We start from the raw sequence: 27893 nt of genomic DNA on the forward strand, positions 1-27893 counted from the left end.
TAGACGGTTTTCCAGAGGCAACAGTACATGCCCACAGCTGACTTCAATTTCATGTCTCAATGAGACCCCATTGAGGAAATCAAACACTGCTGGCATGTTAAAAGCAAACCTGACTCTGTAGGTTACATCTCAGGAATCCAAACTGCACAAGCTCCTCTGAGCTTCAGTGACACACTGCTGAGATATGCCGTCAAGCTCTGAGCGAATGGCTAATCCACACATGTTCTCACTCATAGACGGATTTGGCTGCAGGATCAAGGACAGTGTGGAGGAGATGGACACTATCCTTGTTGACAGTACCTTGACAAGTGTAATCCCATATAATACACACTGGGTAAACAAAACGGCAAGCCAACCGTGCAACCGCGGCCCACACTTCCTCTGCTCTGCCTTTGAATTCGGCATTCTTTCTGGGTTTTGAAACAATATGAAAGAAGTTCAATTCGTAGCTTTACAAACAAGTGCAAAAATGGATACACACTGTCCGCTGTGTACGGCATACATATTTACATGTATGCATAAAAGTAGTAATGAGAACAAACTATCACACAGAGCAACAATCACAATCATCTGCGCGCATTCACCTACACATAAACAGAGACAACACAGGCGCGCCCAAAGCAAATCACGTAATCTGACACACTTGAATTGCTTTGTAAGAGTCAAGCACAATAAGGCATCACAAGAATCACAGGTGTGATTCATCATTCACCAAATGAATCCTTGGTGTTCTACCATTAATCCGTTACTTACCACCCTAAAGTGATACTATAAATTGCTTTGCAAACAATGACACATAAGAAAATAATGTTCCTTGTTTTGGCTCAGGCTCTCAGACAGGGTTCAAGGGATTAAGTGCAATCAGTAGCCAAACAAGTAACGTGAAGAACAAGACTGAAGCAAACAGAAAGTGATCAAGAGAAAAAATATAATCCGTTGACAAGACTGTAACGTTGAAAAAACTGATTATCAGTGAATAATTGATTAGTTTACACCAACGATAAACTGTCAACACTCTCAAAGGATAAGTTCAGCCAAAACTTAAAATTGAATCAAAATCCACTCTTCCCCTTGCTGATGGAAAGGTGGGTGAAGTTTCATTGTCGATCAAACATATCTAGAGCGTCACAGCACACCAGCTTTGCAACAACTGAAATAGATGGGGTATTGTATAAAAACACACAAAAAAACATAAAATGGCACCGCAGGCATAATTCATCACCATCCTAATTATTTACACAGTTTTTTTAAATTGAAATCTTCACTGTAGCTGCGATACCAGGCTAAAAGGGTCGACACACAAGCTTAACAGCGCACCATGGGTTCAAATGTCTAAAACTAGTCCACAGCTACTTCAGTGATTAGGAGAATGCTGGCACACTGTTTTGCTGTGAAGCTCCAGAAATGTTTTGTGGGCAATGAAAAACTTCGCCTGACTGTCCATCAGCATGGAGGCGTGTTGACTGACTGACTTGTCATTTTATGGGTCTTGGAGCCTTACCCTGAAGGCCTGGCTGTAGGGCCCGATGTTGGCTGGGGCCCAGTGCGACAGGCTCTGGACGTGCAGGGCTTCCCTCTGGTGGAAGCAGCCTTCCTCTAGGGGCTCGATCCAGTCATGGAGCAGGCAGTCCATCTGCAGCAGCTGACCTGCAGGTAGGGGAGCCTGAACACACACCCTACAAGGAAAAGAGGGGAACGAATGCAACAGCAATACGTCAAATGAATAAATGCCAAATGCTTTGCTATTTTTACCTGGCTGGAGGGTTTGAACCAAAGTGTTTCTTGTAGACTGCGTTGAGCAGAGCAAAGTCTTCCATGCAGCTAACGTACAGGTGGACCAGGATCATGTCCTTCATTTTCCAACCTCTGCTGTCCAACTCACCTGGACACAGGGAAACGCATTATACGGTCGATGACTTTAGTGTAGCATCATATTTAAATCATAGTAACACAATTTAACCGACCATAGCTTGATCCCATCTTGGCTAAGCTAACTGAAGCATGCTCGGTAAATCCTGTTATGTACCGCATATAATAACATGGTCAGTCCAGTCCAAACAAAAAAAAAATCAATATACCCCAAATGAAATCCAAATCCGTGTTTACACAAGAAAAATTGCAGGTTTGTGACCAAAAGGAAGTGCCCCATTTGGCCCGAGCGCTAGCTTTGGTTCTTGGAGCCTCGTGTTTTTGGTTTACCTCTATAAACTTCTTCTCGTTCTGCATATGTTTTTCTTGTTTGGTTTCCTCATATTTTGGAGTAATTATGAGTTGTATCCTCTACCACTGCAACAAGCCAGGTTGCCAGTAAACAAATACTCATGGAGTCTAAGTCAAAGCGTGCAGGCATTGCTTGTGTAAAAGTGTTAGTGCTATACCTGCCACATGTTCAAACAGTTCAGTCATTTGAATGCCGTCGTCGTTAAGAAGCAGTAGTTTAGAAGATTTTATTTTTTTTTTTTCTGACAATGAAATCCATTGAAACCTCTTTAAAGTGGTAATGCTGTTTGTCCCCTTCTATAAAGTGCGGTCTTACACAGCATGTGTGCACATCGCAGGCTTTAGATGCAAACGCAGGCACGAGGGCTCAAAGCAAAAGCCTTTTCTCCCTACAATCATTTGAAAGAGCTTCAAGTTTGTTTTTCCTTTGCCAACACGAGCGTCTCAGACTACTTCGCCCTCATACAAAGAGGTTGTTCATTAAATATTAACTTGTTTAATATTGTCTCTGCACTGTGAAGGCTGTTCAGCCGAGCACCACGATAAACATTAAATATGCTTTTCATCTTTCGCTCCTCTTTCTCCATCAAAAAAGAGAAAGAGAGGAAAAAAAAGACTCAGATGCACTGTAAAAAGCATGCACTTTTAAACTTCTGCAGGGCAAAAAAAAAAGAAAAAAAGAAAAAGAAAACGATAACCCACCCAACATGACTGCACTGTCTGAGTGTGTGTGTTTTAAATAAAAAGAGGCTTGGTTAATTTGAAGTGCTTGTCCTTGTACGGTGGCCAAACTCGCTATAGCATTCTTGTGACGGACGGCGTTTTTGACACACGGGGGGGGGTTTTGCCTGCTGGGTTGACAAGCACTTTTGAATAAGAAACGACTTCTCAAGCTCCGCCACACCTCCTCTTGTGTCTTTAGCAAACAGAGCGAGGAGAAAGAAAGACACCCAAGGGACAAAGAAGTTTTCCCCCGTATGCTTCTCTCAATTTAATTTTTGGTTCTTCAGTAGGAGGTACAGTAAGCCCTGCAGAATCTTTTTTTTTTCTTCACTGAGCTCCTTCAATCACCCCTGGACAAAGGAATTCTGTATCATCTTCCCCTTGATCATATCAAAGATGCAATCTGTATTTGATCGGAGAAAACATGACTTATTAAAGATTGGTTTACTTGTGAATGTCGTTTGTGTGCCTTTTGCTTTTTTCAGAGAGGAGAAGAAAAAAAAGAAAGAATCTGAAAGAATCTTCAAGTATTACTTTGCAGCAGCGCGAAAGCTGCCCGTGTCTGGCCCTGGATCCCTGGTTCTTGGCTCTGAAGGCCGTTGATGCCAGAGATCCACTGATAGCCTCTTGAGCTCCTTAGTGAGCAGGATGGAGGGAGATCTGCAGGAGGAGATACAGCAACATGCAAAAAGGGGAGGGTTAGCAGGTTTGGATTTCAACAAGTGCATTGAGCAGTCAGTAGCGTTAACGGTTGGTCCAGTGCTCGATCAACACCTTCAGAACATACGAAATAGGCTGTTTATTTCTTCATTTACGGCCAGGGTACATGCTGTATGAAGAGCAATGCATATATAGGCGGTTTATGTCAAAGGGGAAATTAATTCAGAGACTGTCACAAGCATGCTGCGGAAATGACAGCTCTTGTCAAACGATCACTCAAAGAACACCAGCATCATGACGCTGGTCGCATGACACAGATTCAGGGACCACACACACACACAACACGCAGATATCATCTGACGCGCACACTTGAGCATGCGTGTCTGCATGGGCACATTTCACCATAAATGAATCTCACCGTGGCCCCGCTGACAACTAAGGTCACAATTTGATGTAAATTCTTGTTGGTTGTCTTCGGCTTGATCAGCATATTCCACCTCCTCAGTCATCTTGTCAATGGCGCTCTGGCAAGGACAACTACCATGGGGCAAAGCTCTCGCCACCACATCCTGCAATAAAGCACCACAGGGAATACATCAGGCCAAACGCCCACCAAAGAGCGCGGAGCCTTTTCGCAAAGACAGACAAAATGCGGTATAATTAGCCGGCCTTTTTCAAATACCCCACTAAGCGGGCTTTTGTGTGTGTGTGTGTGTGTGTCATTCTTTTTTATGACAAGGGCCCAGACACACATAACTTCAAGGTGAATGAATATGAAACACCATGCTAACATATTCGCGGCTCAGGCGAGCAGGGAGCGGTGTTTTCTGATACTGTAGATTCAATCATGCTGGCTGTCAGTCAAAACTCATGCCTGGATGGGTGAGACATGTTTTGGTTTTCATTTTTTCTTCCCCCCCCCCCCCCCCCCCCTTCTGTTTACTTATACTTTGCCTCTCCAGTCTCTTCGCTACTTCTTTAAATAACAAATCATTACCATTCTCTAAGGCATACATATTACCTGCCAAATCCTGCCGGGGCGTCACACATTTGAATACATATTTCATATTTCCTCAGCGCCGCATCCCCCCTCCCATCACACTCAGTCACCCCCCTCATCTGCTGTCAACCGCATTAGGCCATATGATAATCAAATTAATTATACTTCAGCCCCTCTCTCCTGGCCAGCATGAAAAATAGCTTGACTAGCATTAACGGAGGGCAAATGATGGTGGTCCATCCCCACCCCCTGAGCTCGGTGCAGTTTCCTCTAGTGCTGGTGTCACCGCAGATCTGTCACCCTGACGAGAAGAGCTTCAGAAGGCTGAACCAGGGCAGGTTCTCCCCTGGTTGCCCCCCTCCCTCCACCTCCCCTCCTCTCCCCTTGCAGGCCCTGGATCTCCCTGCTCTTCCCCCAGCAACCTAGGGGGGGCTACAGGGGCTGTGGGAGCGTGTGTGTGTGTTGTGTGTTGTGTGTTTGTGTCATGGGGGTTGGAAGCAGCGGGAGTGAAAAAATATATAGCTGTAGGGAGTTAGGCTGCAGGGTCAAGGCGGTTGTGGGATGGGGGTATGTTTTCTGTCCATAACAGTCCCAGCCCCCATCACACATGCAGATACACACACGGCTACAAAGGCACGCACGCACGCAAACAAAATCAAACGCACGCATTGTTGTGTGAAACACACGTGCTTTGCCCCGGAGACATGTCGAGCTACAGGCGAGTAGCATCCCTCGGTGTGACCCTCGCCGCAACGAATATAACGGCATGCGAGCAGCACTTCCCGTCGCCAGGAACGCTCATCAGCCAGTAGGTGTCTTATCAAACCAGACAATTTGAACCAGAGTAATTAAAAGCGCCCATAAAATGAGGTCAGCGTCTCTAACGCGGACTTTCTTTTTTTTTCTCACAATAAACTAAGAATTATAAAGTTATTTGTTCTCTGCAGGGGAAGTGAAGTGTTTTTTCAAAGTGTCACCCTTCTTGTCTGCAAAGCCCAGTTCAGCTCTTTCTAATATACCAAAAGCCAATTCCTACTGCCTCCCCGCAACCCCCGCTTGTGTCCGCTTAGCCAGCTACCTGAATGCAAAGCGCCTTAATGTGAGCGGACATGTTTATTAAGCTGGGCCTAGTTTCGGGCTGCAGTGAATATTGCAGACGTCAAAGTAGGCCATGTGGGGCTAGAGGAGAGAGAGAGAGAGGGATGAAGGGAGAGACCGAGAGCAAGAGAGAGTGCGAGAGAGAGGGAGGCCCTCTGGAGGTCGATCTGAACTCTGCCCCGCAGTGCTGTGTTTCTCTGCTGCTCGACAAAGTTATCAGACACCAAAAGGTTTTGTTCTTGCATTTGTTTTTGCCCTCGGAGTGCTTTTAAAGTATCTCGGCCCCGCAGCGCTCAAACTTTTGTTGTGAGATGATTGATTCGGCATCGAACAGTGCCGATCTTATTTGTAAAACAAGTTACACTCATGGATTCCTTCAGAAGTTTCAACTCACACTGTCTTTGCTCTCGGTGTGCATCCCGGTAAAGCGCAGGTAGCCGACTGGTGCGAAGGCATCTGCTGAGTGGATCACTGTCTCCGCTGAATCACTGAAAAACATACACACACAAGAAACGTTCACATACAGAAGCAGTAGGGACTTATTTTAAAGTTCATTTTGCTTTACTCACATAACTATCTTCCTTTTGAAGAGGGGGCAGTCCAGAGTGAAGGTTTCATATTCACCTCCTTCTCCGCAAACATGAACTCCGTACTTCTGGGAGAGCTGATCGGTGAAAACAAAACACCTTATCACTTGCCACTCAATTTCCATAGTTTCACCTTAAAATGTAATTTATAGTCTAGAAACGCAGTAGATTGCCATTAGAAATGATACAAGTCTTTCATTACTCGTGTCTTCATGTTCAGTTAACTATCTGACACCAGTTTATAGAGGTGGGAAGAAACAGAAGTACAGATACTTTGTTACTGTCATTTCCCTAACTTCTTACTTTTACTCTACAATTGAAAACAAATATCAGTACTGCCTGGATTTTCTTATTTTCTCATTTTTTTGCTGAGCTCAGGGTGCTATACAAACCCTAAATGACTCAACAATAAATCTTTCTTGAACAAATCCTGCTGATTCTAACCTCTAAGTTTAAAAGTCATTGAATTATGTTTGCATGACGTGAGGTTCAGGTAGCTTTACGCAGAAATGGACAGGAGAAATGTCCTTCTGAGGGATACGTTTTACTTTCATACTCAAGTACATTTCAGAGCCTGTAATTTCTTACTTCTCTGTACTTTTATCTGTTGTCATAAAAATACTACGGTACTGTTTACTTTTGCCTCCTCTGATAGTATTTAAATTAAAAATACTGTAACATTGTGATACAAAGCAGTGACCATACACGAATGTGATGGATGTGACCAGGAGACTCCTGAGAATAGTCATTTAACCAAAACTGAAAGGGACGACTTTGACTTTAAATATTTCAAAACTTTAAATGACTTTGTACATGAGCATCAGGCAACCTGTCTGTGATATTGTGTTCATGTGCTTATACGTGGAAGTACTGCAGTGACGAGGGAAAATGGGGAGGCAGAGTATCCACCAGTCTGTGACCTGTTTCAGATAGAGCTCCATGTCAGCCAGAGGTTTTCCCAAATGCTTCTCTGGATCCAGGCCTGGCACCCACGTGGGAAAACGCAGCACGGGAACATGTGAAACATACACACAGCGATACACACAAAAACAGAGATACACACATAGGCACACGTATGGAAAGAGAAGGGGGAGAGAGGGGGGGGGGGGAGTTCTGATCAGGAACAGTGATTGAAGATGACAGGCAGGGAGGTTTACGGGCAGTCGCACAAACACACACGTAAACCTGCACCCTGGATCTATTTGTTTGACTTTGCAAGTAGTGTACACAGATCTCTCCGGGTAAGGGCAACAGTTTTCAATTGCTGGCCGCAGACCCCCCACGCCCCCCTCCCATCGCCCCGCCGCCCCCTCGTCGAGTTCCCTTTGAGAATATAAACTCTGGAAAGAGATCTTGTTTATTTGCCTTTTCCCTCCCCTTCCCCTGAAATGGTGCATGGAAGTGACTCAGAGGCATGGGAGAGAAAAGAAGGGGGGGGGAGATTGGAGGAGAGCTTTTGTATGAATACCCGGTGGTGCCACGCTCCTAAAATACAAGCTCACTGCCGCTCACTCCCCAGACACAAACAAGTTACACCAACCAACCAAGCACACTTGTAGGAAAGCGGCCCTTTGTCATACACTTCTGCCCTATCAATAAGACATCTAAAGACCATATCTTCACCCACAGAGTAGCACTTTGATCAATCTAATACATATTAGCAGGAATAAAGGCTGCACTTAATCAGCGTCCAAGGGTTTAATCCCAATTTTGTCTTTCAGATGCTTGTCACTGATGGCACCAAACTGAGCTCCATCAAATACTGTCAACAACAACAACTAGGTTTTCATTCATTCTTTGCTGTCCCCCCACATTCCCCAGCATTTTCCATTTCCCATCTCTGTGGCTGACTATTACAGGTAGGGAAGGCAATTCTGGAGAAAGGCAGCTGATTGTTGAGTCTCATTCGCTGGTCGTCCAATAGCAATCTTTTGGGTCAGTTTCCAGCCCGATATTCTAACCCAAAGCCCTGGAACTTGACAACCCGGGAATGAAACTTAACGATCTTTCTCCAGAATCGCCTGCCCTGTCTTTAATTGATTGACATAATCATTATCAAGTTACTGATGACCTCCATGGAGTGACATGCAGTTGTGACTGTAATGCCATCGCAATAAGAACAGAATTTGCCAAATTGACCCTAATAATATCTCACAAAATCCCATATATAGCTGCTCTATCCCGAGGTGTCACGTGGTCCTGCTCGTCGGCACGTTCATGTGTTTAATTAAAGGAACAAAGTTAATCGTAATGTGAGAATCTCTCCTCTCTCATGGCCTGACAACCTCAAAGGTTAACGTGTCATCAGCGAGGCCCCATGGGGAGCGATGGATGGGAGGGCAGGAGGAGAGCGGAGAGGACGTGGCGGCGGGACATCGCATCCCATCCCGGGTTCGCCTTAATCCCAGCTGTGTCTCTCTCCTCCAGGGCCCCCGGTGGTCCAACACTACGGGGGAGATACTGAGGGGCCACAGCGGAGTGAGGGAGGTAGCAAGGGAGGGAGGAGAGTGTGGAGGGAGAGAATGAGCAGGCCCCTTATTCTCTTCCCAGGGGATCTGTGGTCTTAATTAGTGTGAGAATATCTAATCTCAACATCCTCTCATCTTAACCCTGCCACAAAGGTAATAAGAAGGGGAGAAAAAAAAAAGCATTAAAATTCAATCCCATTTAAATATCCTCTTTAATTAGTCATGCCTTTTAACAAATTTTAATAATTGGCTCCAAATTGCTGAGGGGACGCCACGTTTTTTAATATGTTCATTAACTTCCCTCCTCTTAAATAATATATGATACATGATTTGATATTTACAAGGAGGGACTGGGACGACGGAAATCTGGCGAGACAGGAGTGAGTGATAAACTGATACGAGGATGGCATTAACGTGGAGGAATGTTCTCGCAAGACCACTTAGCACTTGTATGAGTGTTTTCTTAATTGATGCTCCCTGACTGACTTAAGGTTACCGAAACCGTTCGGAAAAACGATAGGGATGGAGGATACGTGGAACGAGCTCGTCTTCATACAACACATGCTCTTTGAGAAGTCTTTTGAGTGGCCACCGGTGTGAGCCTTCAGCGATCTAACGCCACTCATTTACATGATCTTCACATCTCTGTCTCCTCTGAACCTGTTTTACAACTTGACCTAAACCCAATTACCTAACCTCATTATGCCACATTAAACCCAAATAAGCTCACTAGAAGCTGCCATTAGTCTGCCGCCAGAGACAGCGAGAGCGCACTTCGGAGAGAAGGGGACCTTCCTTAAGAGAGACCGAGAGGAATGGCCCTCCTTTAAAAGGGCCTTTTTACCTGGTATTATCCTATAAAACTCCAATTAAATTCAGTGAACTTTAAAACCGGGGGAGTTCGGTAATGAGGGAGAGCATTTTTTAAAAACCTTGTTGACATTTAGTGGGCTGAAATTAGCGAAGAGTACAAATTTTGCCCGGAAAGCGCGAGCCAGTTGGACATTAAACTTATAATGTCGGGTCGTGTGGTTAAAACTTTGTGCAGAGCATTATAAGACAAAGTACAAGTCAACCATATCGCAGAAAACTTACAATAACAAGTGGGATGGGGAAAAGCCTTTGATTCTGCTTGAAAAATCAACTTTTTCAAGTCCTCGGCCCAAAAGAAAAAAAAAGATAAAAAACATATTCTCCTTCTGAACTCTACTGACAATGCTGCTCTCACTCCCAACCTTATAAAAGTCAATGGCAATTATTTCCAGGGCACACCTTTGCACTAATTCTTTTTAACGATCATGACTGGCCTTTTCCCACCTCGAGAGAAGTTGATTAATTTAAACCCACAGCAGTGCGTTACCTATTTAATTGAAACCGCTCGTGATTTTCTTTTTTGCTTACTGAGCCTAATGCTAAATTAAAAGCTGGGAGATCCGAGATACTGTCTGAGCTGAGCTGAGCCGAGCGCAGTATCGCAGGCATCCGCGGGTTGTCTTAAGATCTGGCGTGCCGGCTGACAGCTCGGCTTTAATCCCTGCCTTCAGAGAGAAAAGGCAGAGAAAATTGGATTCATGATGTGTAACATTTTAGCCTTTAAATGGATGAAATGAGCATCTCCTCCCAAGTAGGTGAGCTGCATCAGCCTTTAAACAACACTCTCAAAGACCCCCGCCAAAACAATAGCTGCTCACTATCACCATATCTTCGCAAGAGAGAGAGAGAGAGAGGGAGGGAGAGAGGGAGAGAGGGAGAGAGGAATATAGAAAGGGGTAGACGAGGGGGAGGGAGGCGGCACCGTACAAAGGATGATAAGATTAAGGTTATATGTGAAATTTGTCACGCTCTTATCTGAAAATCAGCGTCTGTGAACAGAATAATAGGCAGCGTGAATTGTGTAGCAATCACATCAAGATGAAATCTTTTCGGTCCAACAAATCAAAAAAGGAGAATCTGGGAGTACTTACAATCATGTAGTACATAACTGGAAAAAGAAAAAACCTGTGTAAATTGATAGATTGTTTGTTTTAGGGGACTTCACACGAATATACAACGTGTAGAAAGAGACTTAAAAAGAAGAGAAACACTTGCTGCCCATCATACTTTAGCTGTTGACGACTGCTTCAGCTGAACTTTGACCTCTCTACTAACTGCTCCAGAATGTCGATTTGATTGAACTGTCAGGAAAAGGTCACGGTCAGCGTCCAACAGATCTGGCAAGGTAAAACAGTCGTCTAAGTGCTGAACGTCATGGGTTATTGTTTCATGGACATATTCTTGTTGTGAGTAGGCCAGTCATGGAAACTTCTTTTCTTGAACAATAAACACACACAATCGTAAACAATGAGTAAAATGGACTCTAACTCTATTCAGAAAAAAATGCATGTAGGCACAACAGGCAATATCACAGATGGCAAAAAACGATCAAGGTCAGGCGCATGTATCAACACATCAATAAGATGTGTACGATATATCAATAATGTAATTATTGTGGCAGGTCTGCATGTGAAGTGGAATTTTTTCAATAATTTTGTTGCACGACATCCTCTGACCTTCTCTTCCCCCTTACTTTACCTACAGGATATGTCAAAAACTTGCTCTAAAACACACACTTAAGACAAAGTGAGGTTCATGAAAATAGACGACAATAAAGCCGAAACTAGTAGTCAATAAACTGTATCAAATGTATTAAATTAAAAGTTTCATCTCCTTCGGCTTTATAGAGCCTCTATATTAGTTCATTTCAGCAGTGACTGACTTATTAATTTGGTTCAGATTTTTCATTATATTTGTTTTAATTTGGATGACCTGACTCACTTTTTCTACAAGCTGACTCAACAGAATACAATCTTATCTATAGTATAAGCAGCAGGCTAAACAGTCAAACTTTTGGCCTGAAAGCAGAAACGATTAGTCTGTCATTCATTGTAAATGCCCTAAAACCTCCTCAAACCTCCCCAGAGCTTCACTGGGGAACAGAACAATAGATAACTTGAGTTGACTGACTGAAATGACTTAACATTAATTTGGCTTAGGTTAGAGGACAGCTGACTTTATTCTTGCGTCTCGCCTTGTTGATGATCCTCAAATTGTCTCCCTGTTGTTGTTTCTATATAAACATTTGTCATGGCTATATGCCTTGGAACTATAGCTGAAACATCCCTTTATATACATGGTGGGTATATGGTCACAATTGAAAAAACAGGTTGCGTTATGTTTCTTTGCAGCAAAAAAAAATGCTAATTAGGCTGCCAAATCATTGTCCTCAACGAGACAAAGACTTTCAGCACATTTTCTTTAATGTCCTCGAACATTAATTGCTCTTTAAGTATATATTAAATGATATCCGATGTCCTTAAGTGGTTGAGGGGATCAGTGAAAGCAAAATTTGTGACATAAATTCCAAGTCTCAAAGCACAAAGGCCCCGTTCGTGTGAAGGGTAAAAGATCATGCAGTGATAAAAGGTTTTCCGGCGTACAGACCTTGATTTCACACATGCCAATTATCTCTGGAGCTGAGGACCAATTAACTGCTGAACCTGTGCCCTCATACACACCTGCACTAATCAATCAATTAACTAATTACATGAATATTTAATACTAGCTTTTTTGGAATTGCCAATTACCACGGTAAGCTCAAGCGATATTGCATTATAAAGAGACAGTTTCCAAACAAGAAATGTGCATTTCCCCTTTGAGGGAAATGCTTTTTTTTTTTTACTAATTAGAAGCTTTTTGTGACATTCATAGGCCCAGACTCAGATAGTTGAACTTTTTTTCGCTACATGCAATTTGCCATCTTCAAAGACTTAAATCCTCTTTCTCTCTTTTGTGGTTTAAGGCTGCCGTCGGCACGCAAATTAACACTTCCAGAGAATTCACTTAGAGGATCATCCTGCATTTGGACAGCTGTCTTTTCACCACACGGATTTGTCATCAAGGAATATATCCAACCCTTAAGAAAGAAACTCTTTTTTTCCCCTTCCTTTATCTATTCACCGCTAATTTCCACCTGTCTTTCTGAGTGCCTAATGAAGGAATATTAATCTTGAATGACTTCTCACTATTCAGAGCCCACCGAAACCCATTTCATACTACCAAGGAGTATCATAAGCCGTTTTGGCTGTCAGTCCTGATGCAGACTTAACCTTTGCCCTGAGAGAGTATTTTTTTTTCTGCGCGAGTAAATCCATTTCAAATCTCTCACTCGCTCACACACACACACTCGCACCCACACACCCCCCCAAACGCGCACGCAAACACCAAAGGCCACCAGGTACGCCCTTCTGTCACCCAATCTCCCCTAAACAGCACACCTCACTGCCCAGACCTGCTCCCACCAAAGCTGCAATTATATGAGTGCTGCCTAAAACGCCTCGGGTGCTTGCACCCCTATTCAATTCTCTCCTTTCTAATTACCACCGCCTCGGGACAGGTGAGAAGTCAGGGCTGATAAGATCTTTCCTTTTTACCTGTAGCCAAAACACACATGCACACATACTCACACAAACACCTCCAGTGGGAGGCCAAGGTACACACTCAAAAAGGCACCCGGGGTGATTTTCCTTTCTAATTATAATCTTCCCAAAAATGTTCAGAATTCGCTTTTAGACGATGTTGTGTTTAGAGTAGAAAATCTTGGCGGAGGTAGTTGGGTTACCGAGGTGACTGAGGTCTTTAAGGTGTGGTTGCTCTTTATGTGTTATTCCAGAAAGGTAAGCTTGCATTATGATGGTTCAATTAACATTAAGTGCAGACTTAGATCTTATCTGGTTACATGTGTAATGGAAATAAAAAATCATTTTGACTTATAAACAATAATTACAACCTCACAGGGGGAAAAAAAAGGATTCTGACATCACCCTTCCTCTGACGGGCATCTGACAAGTCATTTTGTTTATTACCAAAAAGTCCTTTATCATGAGACCATTAAAAATGAGAAATGGGTCCAGCAAATAAAGTACCAAAGATGGATGGCTTGACAGGTGCATTCCGCAAGAGGCTATTTGAGCAGCGTTGAAAGATACACTGAATATCTCAAAACGCTGCTGCTCAGCTCTGCGGGTCATCAGTCAGCCGCGGACCCCTTTTTTCGACTGATTGCTACCAAAGGTGACAACAAGCACTTAACAGCGCGTAAACAGTGTCTACATGATGATCTATCGCCGTGAGTAGTTTGAGACTAAAAAGAACCATTTGTTGCCGTAATTATCATTTATCACAGGCACCGTCAAAAGGGGCTCCGGCTGCACTGTCAAGTACATACAGGTAGGGATCTTAACGTCATGTACCTAAGAGAAGAAAATGAAAACTTCTTCTTTTTTTTTTTTTCTTTTTTTTTTTTACCCTCTCCTGTTATTCAGTAATCTGATCTTCCTGTCCTCAGGCTCCAAAACAGGCAGGTAGAGAGCAGGTGACACCACATTAACCTCTTCCCTCAGTGCTGAAGCAGTTGAAGACCGTAAATGAGAGATTCTAATCTTCGCTTCACGGGCCGGGTATTCTGAGCTATGCATAAGCAGAGAATGCAGTGTTTCTCTCACACAATGGCAGCATGCGCCGCTTATTGACAGGTTGCATTAATGTGCGGGGCAATCACTTGTGATTATTTCTCAACTGCCAACCCTCCCCTCTTCCCTCCGATACCACTGCGCACTTCCCCTCATACCCCCTCCCCTCTGTGCTTCTTATCTTTTCATATTGTTCTCTGCTTCAATACCTTCGCCGCTGGCACAAGTCTCAACACCGCTGCTAAGCCACGGATTGATGATTAGGGCATTACTCTGCTTGTCTCTCTTTTTCTCTCTGGTTACACCCTTCTTTTCTCGTCCTCCTCTCCCTCACTAATCCAAATTCTGTCCCTTCGATCCTCATGCCAAACACCACTTAACCAACATGGCACCTTGGGAGAAAGTAAAAAAAGTGAGCGCACGAGTGAAGGGGACATCAGATTTCTTGCCAGCTGCCCGAGACACAAAAGAGCGAGACACAAACTCACCAAAGGCGGCAACTTTGATGAGGATAGCGTGGAGGTCAGATGATATCATCTCCGAGAGCAGGGACTCTTGGTCCCGTCGCCACAGGTAGGCCAGGGGCTGCAAACCTAGCCGCGAACATCTGGGGAACAGGTGAAGGGCAAGAGGGAGAGGAGTGGGTCATAGAAAGAAAAAGTGGTTAATGTTGAATATCTGCCAGCTTTAGAAAAACATCAAAGCAACCTGAGGTGGGCACCTTTTCCATTTGTGGTAAAGTGTGCCACCCTGATAGGACCACAGGGCATGCTCCCACCTGCCACCACTGCCGGCGGCTTTATTCAAAGACAAGACATACACAAAAACACCATCGTAAGCTGTTGCACAAACTAGTGCGAAACAGCAGGTAACTGGAGACAAAAAGTCTGCTGCTCAAGAAATGCCTGAGATGTTTATGTGTATGCACCTAGCTCGTACGAGGAGAAACAACAGATTGACTGACAGCAGGATTTGTTAATAAGAGGAGGGCTTTTGTGCCGCGATGTGTCCAGTTCTGTGTAAGTTTAGAACAAGAGAGAACAAAGAGAGAGGACAGAAGGTGACGAAACATGAAGAGAGGAAGAGTAAAACAAGAATAAGAGCAACAAAGACATAGTTGTATCTGTGTCACAAGGAAGGAGACCATCTCATCTTTCTGCAAATAGAAAGACGAGAAAACTGCAATTCTGACGTTACCAAAAATCAGTTTAATTCAGTTTCATTCCTCCACGTCAAGCTATTGCTCCGTAAAAAACAGAGCCGCCCCTGAAAAATCAAAGCTAGTCTAAATAAGATGGCATAAACAAAACTCTGTATGTGTTGCGTGTGTGTGTTTAAACAAAGCTCAGTCCAAGTTTGGAACACACTCTGAGGTAAAAACTACAGAGGATGTACTCTTTTCCTTCAATGGACCACAGAGTGTGCGTCATCTGAGTTCAGAGGCCTCGGCGTAACGGGTGTGTGTTGGTTTGTATGTTCTCCATAACTAGTGCACGCACGTGTGTCCGACTTACACGTTTTCCACGCGGACCCTCTGGTAATCGGAGAGAATGGCCCCCACAGACACCGCCTCGACACCCTCCTTTTCCTGTGGGGAGGAAAAAGATGCAGGAAACTCAGTTGCCTAAGATTTTCATGCGCTTTCCATTATACAGCACGTTACAATGCATCGTAACAGCGACATGACGTCAGCGTCCCGTGAGGCCAAACACTCCTTTGCGCAGTCTCCAATGGCATCCCAAAGCTTTATCTGAACAAAACCACACAAACACATGTAAACACACACACACTCACACACACACACACACACACGAAGACTAAAACAGACAAAGAGAGCAAATTCCTGACGGCTCCTTTCCTTTCATTGGACCGCAATCCTGTGGGGATGTTTACACTCTGGTCCTATCAAGGCCTTTATGGTTCAGCCCATATCCCCTGGAGGTTTTGCGGACATGTGAGTGTGTGACTGGAGGCACAACCAGGGGCAAGTTCCTGGACCTTTATCAGCAGTCTAGAGCGAGCAGGAGATGAGTGTGTCTGGCCAGGGCTTCCATCCTCAACACGCCCCGGCTGCGAGAAAAACGGTGCTGCAGTGACAACTTGAAGTATCAGTGGAGCATTGTGCCTGTGAGTGGCATGTATCTTTAATATTGCTGAGGGCTAATCTAATTGCTTTTCATACCGTATTCATATTTCAGAGACAGTGAGACAACTATGCACTCGAGAGATACTGACACAGCCTTGAGATGCGTTCAGTCTTCTCTCTCACGGAAATACAAAAAAAAAAAAAAAAAAAAAAAAGGATCTGGAGTGACGCACACAAACAAACAGCGGTGCATACTCGCTCACAGTCCCCCCCCACTCCTGCCGTCACGCCCCTCCCCTACAGACACACACCTGCAGATTCATTAGAACATTACATGGGCTGTAATTAGAATGAGAGGCGAGGGTAGAAGCAGTGGAGGGATGCACAAGTCTCCAGTAAATTACCTTGTAGCCATTATCAATTTCCCTGGCTACTGGTCCTTAAGATAACCCCCCCCCCACCCCTCCTTCTCCCTGTGGTCCCTTCCTGCAATTTTTCTCTGCCTGATAAACATGCTGATTAAAGCGAACAGCGTGTAAACCTTTGATACTTTCCTAAATGAAATCCATGCCCTGCCTGGGGCCTGACGCTGTGACGCACTGTACCTCACACACACACACACACACACACACACACACACACACACACACACACACACACACACACGCACACACACACACACACACAGCTCCACATAGGCGTGCCAGCTAATCAGATAAAGGATGCTCTGTGTGTGCGTGTGCCGCTATGTGCATGTGTGCAGCAGAGGATGTGAGGTATAAAAGCCGAAGCTAAACACATACAGACAAATACACGGCTAGAATTTAACTCTTTGACCCAAAGTTAAACACCAGGAGATCTTAACTTGGGATTCAGCCCTCAAGTTTTTTAATATCTCTCCACTGTGTCCAAGGCTGGAATATACATTACAGTCAATTCCACTGCCCAGTGACAGTAATTAAGTCAGACTGATAACATTTCAGCCCCAGCACAGAGCGAAGGGGGCTGCAGGCGGTGTCATGTAATTCTAGGTAAGCCTCAGGGCCAGCACTCTATTCTAATACAATGATAACCTTTTCCCTAAATACAACTGTCACTTCCTAAAGAGGCGTATTAGGAGGTAAAGAGCGGGATAAGGAGCGACGTAGAGAAAGAGGGAAAGAGAGGAGAGTGTTGAAGGAGTGCTCTACATCAACACCAATTTGGTCCCTCGGCTTTAGACTTGGCAGGACCGGACTCGGCCCGTCGGAGTAACAGAGCATCGGAGCAACAGCAAACAGCATCCCCCTCTTGTGTTTCTGTCTCTTCATCTCACCTTCTCTGACTGCTGCAGGTACTCAAGCCTCTGAGGTTCAACTCGGCTTTGACCAATTAAATGGCTTGTCTTTTTTCACCGGCTCTCATTGCATTACATCATGCAGCCCGGGCTTACTCGCCACTAACGACAACAAGACAAATTTCTCACACATTCCCTCGCTTTCGATGGAGACTCCAGCAAGTAGACCTTTTGGCAAACAGCGTCGGAAAAATGATTATTCTTGGATGCGGTTATGTTTTCGTCGCTATTATAGCTATCACCAGGAGACAGGCAGGAATGAGGGGGCAGCTAATGCTGCTCTGGACGTGATTTCACAAATTCTAGACATACTTTCTCATCTGCTGTGGGAAAGGTGGGATGAATTATTGTGAAGAAGTGGTACATGTATGTGTAAATCTGAATTGATGGATTTTATGGGATGTGTTTCATGTGTATTCATGACGCCATAAAAAACACAAACTTTGATTTTATGGTAGCTGAAAAATTTATCAAAATGGTTTATAGTGGGGATACCTGACAAAGCGACAAGGTACCTCATGAAGCACAGTATAATAATAAATAATAATAAAATCTTTATGAGAGCTATCTGGCTAAACGATGTTTTGACTGCATTAAAGGCGGAATCTGGGTAAGAAGCTAACATAACGATAAATCAAGGCAGAGGTCATCAGGACTCTTGTGACCCGCGAGCCGCTTCTCATCCTTCATGACTGTTGGCACAAGATCCGAGGAGAGCGCTCCTTGCCCGCCCTGATTCCATGTCACTTTTCTTCTTTCAACGTTTAATGACCCTGGCTCATTAAAGGAAGCTTCACCTGATCCAGGACCTGAGGCCCTGCATTAACTCACGCCCAGAGCGGGACTAAATCTGGCGTGGCGTTGTGCAACAGTGCAACCCCCTAGCAGCCCTTTCAGAGGCAGACTAAACAAAGGCCTAGTCTGGCTTCCCCTGTCCTCTCCAGCAGGCAGAAAAGCTATTAATGAGGATCTATGGCCCAGAGCAATGGAAGCCCTCAGTCCCCCCAGCCATGTCCATCAGGGTACTTAGCCCCATGCAGTCATTAACTTCTGTTACTAATTGTCAAATTCATTAAACTAATCCTTCCCCAACATCCGGATGTCTCCCGTGGAAATAGATGGAGAGGGCTGAGTTATTAAGATGTCAGCTGTGGGGAAGATTAAGGCCAGCAGACATGCTCCACAAAGAAACGATACGGCCATTAAACTCTATATCAAGGTAGTGCGTGTGATATACTTTGTAATTATATATACATTCATCTTGGTATGGGAGTAAAAGAGTGGTTCAAATGTATTCACAGTCACAGACACGCCTTCAGTCAAAGATATGTATCTGCCCCAAAGATACATGCTTGACAATCATGAAGCAAAGAATTCGGCTTGAGAATGCGCCTATTTTATCAGCGCTCGGCTTTAAAGGTACTTACGCACGCCACACACTCAGTCTGGGTAATATTCAACAGTCAAAGCCATTAACAGCGACCAAGGCAATTAGAAAGCCATAAAATATTAAAAATTCAATATTCATATTCATATGGAATACATCAGAACCCTCATTAGCTCTTTCTCAATGGCTGTCACAATGAGGTCTTAATTATACACCCCTAACAATACAAAGCTCCATTTTGCAAAATGGTGGGTTTCCAACATGCCTGCTTCAGCCTGCTCTGACAACTAGGAAGTCGGCGTTGGCAGATCTTGCCTATTAAAAAACACACGGCCACAAATTTCCATTACAAAATCCTCTTTTTTTTTTTTTTTTTTTTTTAAATCGAGTCCAAAGTTGTTGACACATACTTTCTATTATATTACCGCCTCCTGTGTGTGAAGCGTGTTCGTGTGTGGTGGCAGGGAGGCGGGGAAGAAGACAAAGTGGAGAAATTAATTAAAGTGGTTTGAATGACAGTTTGCTCAAGGGCACCGGGGTACCATCACAAGCTTTCCATTGCCGCATCCGCGCTGTCATATCGACACCACCTCTGCCCCAACAGCCTCCTATCCCTTCCCCCCCTTTCTCTCCTACGCTCCTTCTCCTCGCCATCTCTCTCCCAGAATCCATCAAGTAAGTGACCGGACGCGACATGGTTTTAATGTTCTCTCCATTAGATCAGCTCTGGGCCTGTTGTAATGTAATGGGATTGTTCTCCCCGGTTCCCCTACATGGTGGGAACACAGAGAAAAGGGGGTTGGACCTTGTTGTAGCAGCTCAAGTAGATGTGGTACAGGGGATAGGGCCAGCTCGGGTCAAGCGATTGTGTTTAATGTAATACGGACATAGTCCCGGGGCGTGTTCGGCTGTCCTGACAACTCAGACATGCCAAACTGACAGGAAGCTTAGTGTGAGCTTAGTAGGAGGAGACACTGGTTATTTGTTTTAAATCAGCTTCCTCATTACCATTCTGTACGGACAGTTATGCTCCAAGGTGACTCCCAGAGTTGAGGATGGAAAGATGCGGATGCGGGAGATATGTGCACAAGGTACAACATATACTTTCAACCCATTATAATGTTTAGGTTACACCCCATTCTTACAAGATTATACGCTACTTATATGTGCTGAGACTAAAACACTGTGTACAATGTCTGAGCCGTCAAAATAAAGCAACAACTGGTCATGCAAGCTTAGCAAATGTCTTTGTAAAACAAACATCAGCCAAAATCTTGTTCTAAAAGGCTTTCAGAGACATTCCCCTTTGGTAAATTGGCGGGGCTGTCTGTTTGAAGGAGCTGTTGAAAGACGGGCTCTTCCTTTGTGCTTGTGGATGGGCTGGCGGGATGACTCACCACGTGTCAGTCCTCGACCATAGAGAGTGGCAGAATAAGAAAAACAAACTGCTCACAAAGCCAGCTGCGCATAAACCTGAATACCCCGAGCGGTTCCCGAGATGATGCAGGCCAGAGTCACAAGAAGGGGAGACAGGAAGCAGAATAGGGGAAAGTATTATCCTCCGCTGAGGCCGCGATGCAGGTGTGACCAGTCAACAGAGGATATGACATGAGACATTGTCTCATCAGTGCGATGAGTGAGGGACGCTTATCAGCCCACAGCAACGAGACGAGTGACAGGCCGGCGTGCACTGATTTGGTTCTGGAGAAGAATGAGAAAGAAGCTTCAAAAATTCAATCCATGGAGGTACAGTACTCCTGCAGCTTTTAATGGCTGAGTTTGTATTTGTACAGCCTGGAGTTTACACACACACACACACACACACACACACACACACACACACACACACACACACACACACACACACACACATACACACACACACTTTAGTCTTGGGTAGTGATTCATTTACAATGACAGAGCTGTTTTCAGTGATAGAGCCTGAGCATAAATATGCCATGCCGCACAGCTGGAAAATGTAGAAATTCATCAGGGTTAAAAAGTAGAGAGATTAATGTTTCACGAGTTTCCTCTCAGATATATATGGTTACGTAAACACAGGTCCCAGCCAGTCGTCAGGCAGGGAGGGAGAGGGCCTCGGCCAAAGCAAGCACAAAGCCCTAGTTTCATCAGGGCCAAGGACAAGGAGGCTTTTCCATATCTACACTCACGGAAAACCAAATGCTAGGAAGCAACGGGGAGACATGAGGTTGTTTATCGATGTCCCATGAATACTTGCAATTCAAGCAAACTAATTAAGTTATGACTACCTTTTAAAAACTGCAATATTTTAAATGGTTGTGTCTAGATTAAACAAATTGTCACTCCATGCCTCTCAGGTGATCAACTGGCATTTTTTTTTTTTTTTTACGATGGCAGGAAATCCTGTAACTTTCCCCAAAAACACTCAAGGTCTTGCCTCTCACCATTAAAAAGGATAAGGCATTCCAATAAATAAGCATCAGCTGCAGTTTTCTGCGGGGCATAAAACAAAGTCATAATCCTGGCTCTGACATTCCCACTTGGCTGAGGCGAGAGCGTCTCAGACAGGAAGCTGCTTCCAGAGAGCGAGTAGGATGGAATCAAAGGAAGAGTTTCACGCCACAGAGAGGTAAACTATGTCAGTTGCTTTTCATGGTCCGTAACAACCACCTAGTCCACGGGGCGTATACACATGCACATGCATTGACGTCCATGTATATAGACATAGTCACGCGGCGGTCTGAAGACAGACAGACACACTCCAAAATGTAAATGTTTTTCTGGTGAGGTCAGGTTCCAGGCTCTTGGCATCTTGGCTCTCCCGTCCTCTCCCCTCCATAGCGCCAACAGACATCATGAAACCCCGACCCACCCCCCTCCCTTCCCCTCCGATCATCCCCAGAGAGAGGCGAGAGGAAAATATAGCGATGATGCTGGTTGAACCCACTCTCCAGACTCCAGACAGTGTTTTTCTACGGCTGGTTATGACTTTAGCTGCGGGAGGTGATGGGGCCTGCCACAAATATTTCTTGAGGGGAATGGTTCACAAAACAAAACATAAAAGCCCTCTTAATTTTGGAGTAGATGAATGGCAGGGAGTTGAAAGACTTAGCACTACTGCTCAGATGTCTGAACTGAGACATGCAGTATTGAGCCTGACTAGCTGTTGATACTGGTGAGTTTAAAAGGTTTTTTATTACACATCCAGCCTCCCCAGTGACTTCTGTTTTTCTTAAATGGCTGGATTATCCCTCACACTCTCACACAGGGCTGCAGAGTAAAAACAACTCTCTAGAAATCCAAATGGAGAATTATTATAGCTCTTGGTGGCCATTTAATTTGAATCTACTATTTCAGATCAACTTGAAATTTGTCTTTAAAAAGCAAAAAAAGAAGAAAGCAGAGAGTGGAAAAAATGATTTTCATCAAGCGTGACAGCAAAGATGTGACAATAGATCTCTGATGATCAAAAGTAGCAGTTGTTTGAAAGGAAAGACATTTTAAAGACAAAGTGACAAAACATACAATGACAAAGGGAGAAAAGAAATCAAATTTGGTCAGCCAAGCTTAGAAAATGATCACAGATTCCCCTTAATTTTTAATATCAACACTCAAACTAAAAGAGAAATTACAGTAATTCACTTTCCATAATGGTATATTTACATCAATGCATAATGGAACATATTAGCCAATTTCTCAAACGCTAATAACCCCTAGAAACACGCGCAATTCATCCAGCATCAAAATAAAATCAGGAAAAGAAAAACTATAAATACACACTAGCGTTCTTCATTGGAACAATGTTCAACCAAGCAGTGGTAGTGGCTCATGCCCTTGGCAAGGCGAGATAAGGCTATCAGCTTCCATCATCGCTAAACAAGATTGAGCAAAGTACATTAAGCAGAAAAATACAAACAAATTACAAAGGCTTGAGGCTAGGCTCTTTATCTAATGTTTGTGGGGGGGACTGTTAGCGTCAGTTGGAGGGAAATGGGCCTGCATCTAATAGATCCTGTCCCACCACTTCCACACGGCCAGCGAAACAATGCACAGTGCCATTATCTCAGCGCTAATGCTATCCTTCCTCATGTGCAAAACAAGCCTGCAATCTCAACCCCACTGCCACTGCGGCGACCAACATAAATACGAGCGGCCTCAGACCAAAGGAAGAAGATAACAATGGCATGGAGAGGCGACACAGAGATACAGCTGCTTGAGGGAATCTATACGGGCTATACATGCTGAAATATAAGTACGATTCTCTAAATTTGCACAAAGGATGTAATAAAACCAAACTCTCAACAAAGTTACTATCTATCGGTTTTAAGACTGGATGTAAGCTACATTCAATAACACCATTTAGAGGTCTCTCTGCACCACAAACCAGCTACAACACGCTTGCATTAGCTATGTTATTGATCCCATCTCCTAAACCCTCGCTGTGACCCCAGAGGTCATGATTTATGTATTAAGCAGCTTTTTAAAGAAATCCATTTTCCTGTTGAGCCCCCAATGTACGTCTAATGCTGCACCATGCCGGTAATCAGAGAAGGGGCTACGCGTTTGATTTTTGACCACCCCCCCCTCCCCTTCCTTTCGTAGTTCACACCCCTCCTCAGCGACTTGTCTCACAACACCTCGGCTCCCTAATCGATACCACAGAGCTGCTGGTTCAACTGGAGATTCCTCCGCCTGACTGCCAGCCTCTGCCCTCCACCTCCTCCTCCGCTCCTTTTCTTTTCTACCTCTCCCTCCTTCCCTCACAGCAGGATACACCTCCATCAGGGCACTCCGCAACAACGCGGTGCCAGGCTTCTGAAGGGTCCGGATGAAAGTGCGACGACAACACAATGGAGACAAAGATGCCAGTAAGAAGAAAGAAAGAAAGAAAGAGAGAAGGAGCGAGGGAGAGGGAGGTATGAAAAAGAATGTTTGGACTTGTGGACAGACTGCCTTGCGATCTCAGAGGGCCCCAATCTTGTCTGCTGATGTCGATAATGGAGCGGCGGTAGAGACTGAGGATGAGGGGGGAGTGTGTGTGAGTGTGTGTAATAAAGGTCAAACAGGGAATGGGGGAGGAAGAGGGTGTGTGAGTTTAAGGAGAGGATTATCTCACTAAAAACAAGGTGTTTTAACACACACAAACGGAAAGGAATGTTTCATCTACAAAGGCCCTAAAGGTCTCAGCGCGCCTCTCCAAGACTTTTCCCAGACATCTCCACGAAAGAAAAAAAATACTGGCTTGATAAAAAGAAAAGTGAGGGAGGGAGGGAGGGAGGGTGTTAACTGACCCGCGATATCAGTTATCCGAAAGAAGAAGAACTCGGGGAAAAACAGCGTTTCTGAAAAAGTCGAATGCATTACAGGATAGGAAATTAGATCTGAAAGTAACATTTCCATCGTACTCAAATCCGGGTCGCGGTACGACAGAGATGTCACAGTGCGGCTAATTAGAGCTGGCAGAAAGGAACGTGTGCGTAGATATCATCTATTGTTCCTCATCACTCTAATGAGCTTAAATGTCTTTGTCTTCATTCATCAGCTCAAAGGTTGCGGAGTTGCTGCAACAGAGTCACTATCTCTTTTAAAATAAATGATCTATTACTACATCGCGCGACTGAAGCTCGAGTTTCGCCGCTTCCAAAGCCCACCGCCATCCGTGCCCTATAGGCTGCGCTGCTTTCAAGGCCCAATGTCTATATCTTGTAAAATGTTGTATCTGCCTAAAATCATCTACAAAAATAGTAAGTAAAAGCAGGGACAGGCACTTTTTTTGTGTGTGATTGATTTTGAAGGCATCCACAATCTACATTTCAGGTGAAACTTAGAGATCACAGCATTTAATGTTCTTTCCAAACTTCACATAACCTCATTAACTAGCAGATCCACGCCATGTGAACACAGCAGCAGAGCGATGAAGGCAACTAGACGGTTGTGCTGACTGAATTAATTACTTCGCATGGGTTACACAACCCAATCGCAACCCTTAGTACTTTTATTAAAAAACATAATGTTTCCTGCAACTTGACAAATTGTTTAGTATCTAAATCTCTTTTGTCACAGCGCTGTACTTACGCTCTACTCACTAGGTTTAGTGTATGTTAGATTTAGGAAAACATCAGAGTTGGGAAATAAAATACCACCAAAAAGGCTGGAGATGGTCAAACGTCCCATGAAAAACAGCCAGCTTCAGTCTCCACAGAAAACGGTTGGAGATGTCCCCAACAGACATGCTGACGCGTGTTTGGCAGCCTTGTGGCTTGTTGTTAACACCTTATTGTGTTTTCACAAAAGTACAAATTCATAGGCTCTTTCAGCTCTGGCTCTAGTCTACGTTTAACAATTGAGAGCAAAGACTGCAATTTTGACTGTGAACAGTCATCGCAATCGAACGCGTTGCTGTATTCATATTCTTGGCCAGACTGCCACCCTTCTGTACAAATATGAAAAGAAACCACTATAAAGATTCTTGAAACAACTTATACATAAAAATATATATATAAATACAAAACATAACTACAATATGTGCAACATCAAGCAGTTTGCGGTTGGATGTGGCAATGAAAAAGAGTGTGCAGGGGGGATGATAGCAGTGACAGCACTTGGTTCCACCGCAGGGTGTTGAATGAGGGGAAACTGGGGCAGAAAAAAAAGAGAGGCAGAGGTGTGTAAGGAGAACAGAGATAGACCTGTTATCATGTAACAGAGGCCTGATTTGACCCGACCTTGAGCACACGAGCGTGCGCGGGCACACACACATACACACACACAAGCAGGGTCATGGGGCATAAAGAGCCCCTGTGTCAGGTCACAGAGCACAGAGAAGAGGATAAAGGACTTGAGGGATGTGATATGACTAATATGAGGGGTTTTTGCGGGGCTTCGGGGGGACTGGCGTTACAGCCAGGGGTGACTGACACTGCTGATCTGTATCACACATCAGAGCAGATCACCGCAGCGGAGAGCAGACCGACCAGCACACGCATGAAGTATGGACACACAGCTGACGAAACCCGGTTCGAGAATCCACACAAACAAAGACACTCTGACATGAACAAAGACCGTATTTGAATTGCAAGCCACAGATCAAAATGTTTCATTCCTTTTTTACATTATGTTTATATCGCTTGCCTTTGAAGCCTGACAGAGGACGCAGTGACGTCATCCGCTTTATGAAAATATACCTTTTTACAGCCATAGATGTCCACAAGTGAAGCAGCCCCCACCCGCCCCGCCGCTGACAAAACTGTTATTCCTCCCCCTTAAAGAGCTGGTTCAAAGATCAGCACCTCGCACGATGGGATGGGGTATGCAGTGGCTTGCATGTCTATCAGGTTACCAACTTCAAAGACACACTGCCATACACAGCCAGCGATGAGAGCAAAGGAGCCAACGATAGGGCCACATTGTCATTCTGCCATTATCACTACCGCCAGGGGATGGATGGCTCATTTTTTTCTATTATAATTAGACTTTTTTTCCCCCCCTCTATCAACAATGGTTCTGAAGAATATGATCTCCTCCTTTGAGTCTTTTGAATGGCTCCAAACATTCTCCAAGAGAGGCCAGAGCGTAGAGAAGCCTCTTCAGCTCCTGAGACTGATCCGTAGATGGCACTGTTGGCTCATGCTACAGGGGCCTGTTGCCAGCACCATGAGAGGAGGAGAAGGAGGGGAAAAATATCCACTTAAAACTCATCAACTCCGGATCTGAGAAAAAAAAAAAAAGATTCTTTCATCTAAGCTCAAGTGTCATTTGCCAAATATAATCTTGTAACTTCTAATTAATTCAAACTGCTAGAAAGAATCTTTCAAAATATCACACTTTTCCCAAACAGAACACATTTTTTTCATGCTAAAACTGTTTTTTTTTTCAGTGAGGGTGATTTAACAGCTCATTATCAGAAGAAGTCTTTTTTTTTTCTCTCTCTCTCTCTCTTTCTTACTCCTTCTTCTATCATTTCCTTCACCAGTCAACACCACAAACTTCCTGGTGGTAAAAAAAAATAAAAATCTTGTCAACAAGGCATATGTGTTGGACATGAATGGACTGAATATGACCATAATCTATGACTCTCTGAATGGAGATTTGAGATGCTCTGAATTGTGTGGATTCAAATGCGATTAGTGTGGGGTTGTCAATAGTATAAATACTTTGATACATTTCCGATACAAGTTTAAAATGATTCTAATCCATTAATTGCAAATAGGTAGAATCCAAGTACCACAGCTATAAAAAAAAACACAACTCTATAGTTAGACATTGTAACCTAAGGCTGCACAGGTATGAACACTGTTACAAATGTCACTGTTTTTTTCCGAATTTAAGTATGAAATACTCATATTAAGGCTTTTTAACCTTTGCTAGAAGAGTGCTTGGGTTGACAGTGACTTTTTCTGTACCAGCATGATGAAAAAAGTGTCCTATTATGCTTGCCTTGGACTTATTTTCTTTTTGCCGTGGTATTGAAATACGTATGTTTTAATAAACTTGGATTATATCATAGATTATCATTTGGGTATCACGACAGCCATAGTTTGCTACATTTCACAGTGTGGTAAAAAAGGAAAAGAAAATTAAAAATGCCAACCTCAGCTAGCAGTAACTTGAAAACTGAGATAGAAAGTTGGATCCTTATGGTTGACGTCACTCAGTGAGAGCGAGTGAGAGAGGAAGCCTGTTGTTTATGGTGGAGGTCTGTTGATGGCGGTGAGAGGGGTAAATGGGGAGACGACTGGAGGTCTGCTAGCCCATGAGGGCCCCGTGGGGGTCCAACTGCCCTGATCTATGGCCTGTATGACTGGTGAGGTCAAACAAGAGAAGCCCTGGAAATAGGAAA

General features: G+C 44.1%; 1 protein-coding gene across 2 annotated transcripts in view; it reads right to left on the reverse strand.

The window, feature by feature from the left end:
• Positions 1–27893, reverse strand: part of dph6 (diphthamine biosynthesis 6) — a 59928-nt gene that overhangs the window by 27594 nt on the left and 4441 nt on the right. For both annotated transcript variants that reach the window (XM_037072115.1, XM_037072116.1), the window contains exons 4-12: positions 15778–15851; positions 14752–14870; positions 7209–7270; positions 6271–6365; positions 6096–6189; positions 4022–4172; positions 3478–3603; positions 1753–1882; positions 1502–1676 (exon numbers count right to left, since the gene is read on the reverse strand). In XM_037072115.1, the coding sequence (XP_036928010.1) occupies positions 1502–1676; positions 1753–1882; positions 3478–3603; positions 4022–4172; positions 6096–6189; positions 6271–6365; positions 7209–7270; positions 14752–14870; positions 15778–15851 (1026 nt within the window). The remainder of the gene's footprint in view (positions 1–1501; positions 1677–1752; positions 1883–3477; positions 3604–4021; positions 4173–6095; positions 6190–6270; positions 6366–7208; positions 7271–14751; positions 14871–15777; positions 15852–27893) is intronic.

The sequence above is a fragment of the Acanthopagrus latus genome, chromosome 16 (genome assembly GCF_904848185.1).
Source record: "Acanthopagrus latus isolate v.2019 chromosome 16, fAcaLat1.1, whole genome shotgun sequence".
Taxonomy (NCBI): Eukaryota; Metazoa; Chordata; class Actinopteri; order Spariformes; family Sparidae; genus Acanthopagrus; species Acanthopagrus latus.